Raw genomic sequence first — 2,101 nt, forward strand, 5'->3', positions numbered from 1 at the left:
TAGAGCGATGGACATGCAATCGCGATAGAGGAACATACGGGAATGTATCCGAGTGTCTCATCATTTCAAAACTTCAAATCCAAGTCAGGTGTCGTTATATGTGACAACTCAGCCCCACCATTCATAGGAACCATTCGACGGATCATTCGGCTACCGGTGCCGTGAGATATGCTACCGGGTGGTCCAAAGAGAAGTATGCCTCTTGGTGGTCTTGTCAAAGGGGAAGTGAAAAGCTGCGGGAACTTCTGTGGCATTATCAGTACTTCGGTGATTGTTTGTTTTGCGAACTTCAAACCTGCCAGTGGTAGACTCATCATCTGCGGGTGATCGGAAGAGCTCACCAGCAATATCCTCATCTCGAATGATGTTGGCTTCAGAAGGGCTCACTCGCAGGGCCTCGATCGCCTCCACCATCTCAGGTTGCAAATGGTCCAGGGATGAGCCTGATATGCCAACCACATCACCCCTACGGAAGTCTAGTTACCAACCTCTCATGCTGCCCTCATCAGTGTTACCCTCTCCTGATTTCGACCTAATCAACCGTGTAGACTCGAAGAGCTTCCTCCTCTCGATGTTTAGCAGTTTACCCCTTATTCAGCTGTCCACCACCACCATGAGCTCTCCCTGTAATCACCCTCGACAATATACTATCAGTAGCTTCTCCTTCTCTAGCCAATGACTTAGTCATATTCGATTCCTCGCTTACCACCGTCTCCCACTGCTGCCGTTTTGCACGAAGAGCCTCGCTCCTGGTGAGATGAAGCTCGGTAATAAGGGTTTCGCAGATATCATCAATATCGATATCTTCAGTCGAAGGCTCCCTCGTCACCGACACCTGTAGAGAGGATCTCTGAAACGACTATTCGACTGGCGGCTTGCTCTACACAATCCCCGTGGGAAATCACAGCAGCATGAGTATCTCACAATTCGCTGCCACAAGAGCTTCTCCTGTTCAGCACGATCGCTCAAGGGGGTATTCTGGTCTATCCATCGACGCTTCATGACCCCTCTCAGATACTCAAGGTCAGCCGTAGACGCACACTGCGGCATACCTCCATACTCCAGCAAAGTGAGAGCCGACTGAGAGCGTATGCATCATGGTTGTAGCCGGTAGTTACTGCTTCCCTTACCTCAATGCACTTCCTCGTTGCTGATGCATCAGCCTCCCTACTCTGTTGACTACATGTATCATGGTCTCGCAAATAAGTAAGTAGGGATGACAACACGTCAACGGGATTGGTGGACATGAGAAAATGGACCCTTACAACCGCATAGGTTGTAGTAGGTTATTCTAGTGTGAACTGACGACATCGTTGCTGGGCCAGGTATCTCGGAAAGGGGCTCCACTCAACCGATTTGCGAGTATTACGAAGCTGTGAGTTTGGAGGATTGACAACCAAAAAACCAAGTCGACCAGCATTGAAATCGATTTATGCACAGCCTCAAACGACACTATGTTACTTCTTATTAATGCATCATTCACATGAAGAGCATAACCCTTCATAACGGCTTGTTCTAGGCCAGAATAACTCAATTAAAAATAACAGTGTGCGGCGTTACACCACGTGGTCGCTCTCACCACCCGCGACCTTCGACGACGATCGACCATAATCATCCAAAGGCTCACACTTGGTTAGGACCTGAACACATCTGAATAGAGGTGGAGCCACCATGAGGCCAGATACATCTCCGAATGCTTCGAAGAGTAGACCAGCAGGCATGGCGAAGAGAGCCACTCCTAGTAGAGATACTACTACACAGAGGCACTTGCCTGATGGGGAGAAGTCTACCATACTCCATTCACCTGAATAATACGAGGTGCATCCAGCTCTATGCAGGACCGATTACCGCCTAAGAATACAGCTGTGTAATACATGCTAGAGGGTATTGAATCGAAAGGAGATGTGCCACTGATAGAGGAGGAATTCTCAAACTCATAGAAGAGGCAGGAGGCGAATAACCAGACCTGAACAGTAGGCGAGGTGAGATACGCTTGACTGGACTCCCTCTGAGGAGAAGGAGCTCACCACAGCTGCGATGACGCCGGTCGAGAGGACGGTGTCCCTACATTCGGACCATACCACTGACAGCTGCCGCCATG

The 2,101-nt window shown here is 49.5% G+C and overlaps 2 protein-coding genes and 1 pseudogene across 2 annotated transcripts; all 3 read right to left on the reverse strand.

Annotated features, from left to right (window-relative positions):
- On the reverse strand, window positions 1-433 carry Pmar_PMAR029718 (annotated as a pseudogene; the record flags this gene model as incomplete).
- A 150-nt stretch (window positions 434-583) lies between these two features.
- Pmar_PMAR028789 (hypothetical protein) lies at window positions 584-1,247 on the reverse strand (the record flags this gene model as incomplete). The annotated part of the gene is made up of 3 exons (XM_002767821.1): window positions 584-835; window positions 925-1,080; window positions 1,131-1,247. The coding sequence occupies 3 exons, from the start codon at window positions 1,245-1,247 to the stop codon at window positions 584-586; spliced, it is 525 nt and encodes a 174-aa protein (XP_002767867.1).
- A 309-nt stretch (window positions 1,248-1,556) lies between these two features.
- Window positions 1,557-1,876, reverse strand: Pmar_PMAR028790 (hypothetical protein; the record flags this gene model as incomplete). Its single annotated transcript, XM_002767822.1, has 3 exons — window positions 1,557-1,640; window positions 1,671-1,804; window positions 1,849-1,876. The coding sequence occupies 3 exons, from the start codon at window positions 1,874-1,876 to the stop codon at window positions 1,557-1,559; spliced, it is 246 nt and encodes an 81-aa protein (XP_002767868.1).
- Window positions 1,877-2,101: the final 225 nt, after the last annotated feature.

The sequence above is a fragment of the Perkinsus marinus genome (genome assembly GCF_000006405.1).
Source record: "Perkinsus marinus ATCC 50983 genomic scaffold scf_1104296969806, whole genome shotgun sequence".
In the NCBI taxonomy this organism is placed as follows: Eukaryota; Perkinsozoa; order Perkinsida; family Perkinsidae; genus Perkinsus; species Perkinsus marinus.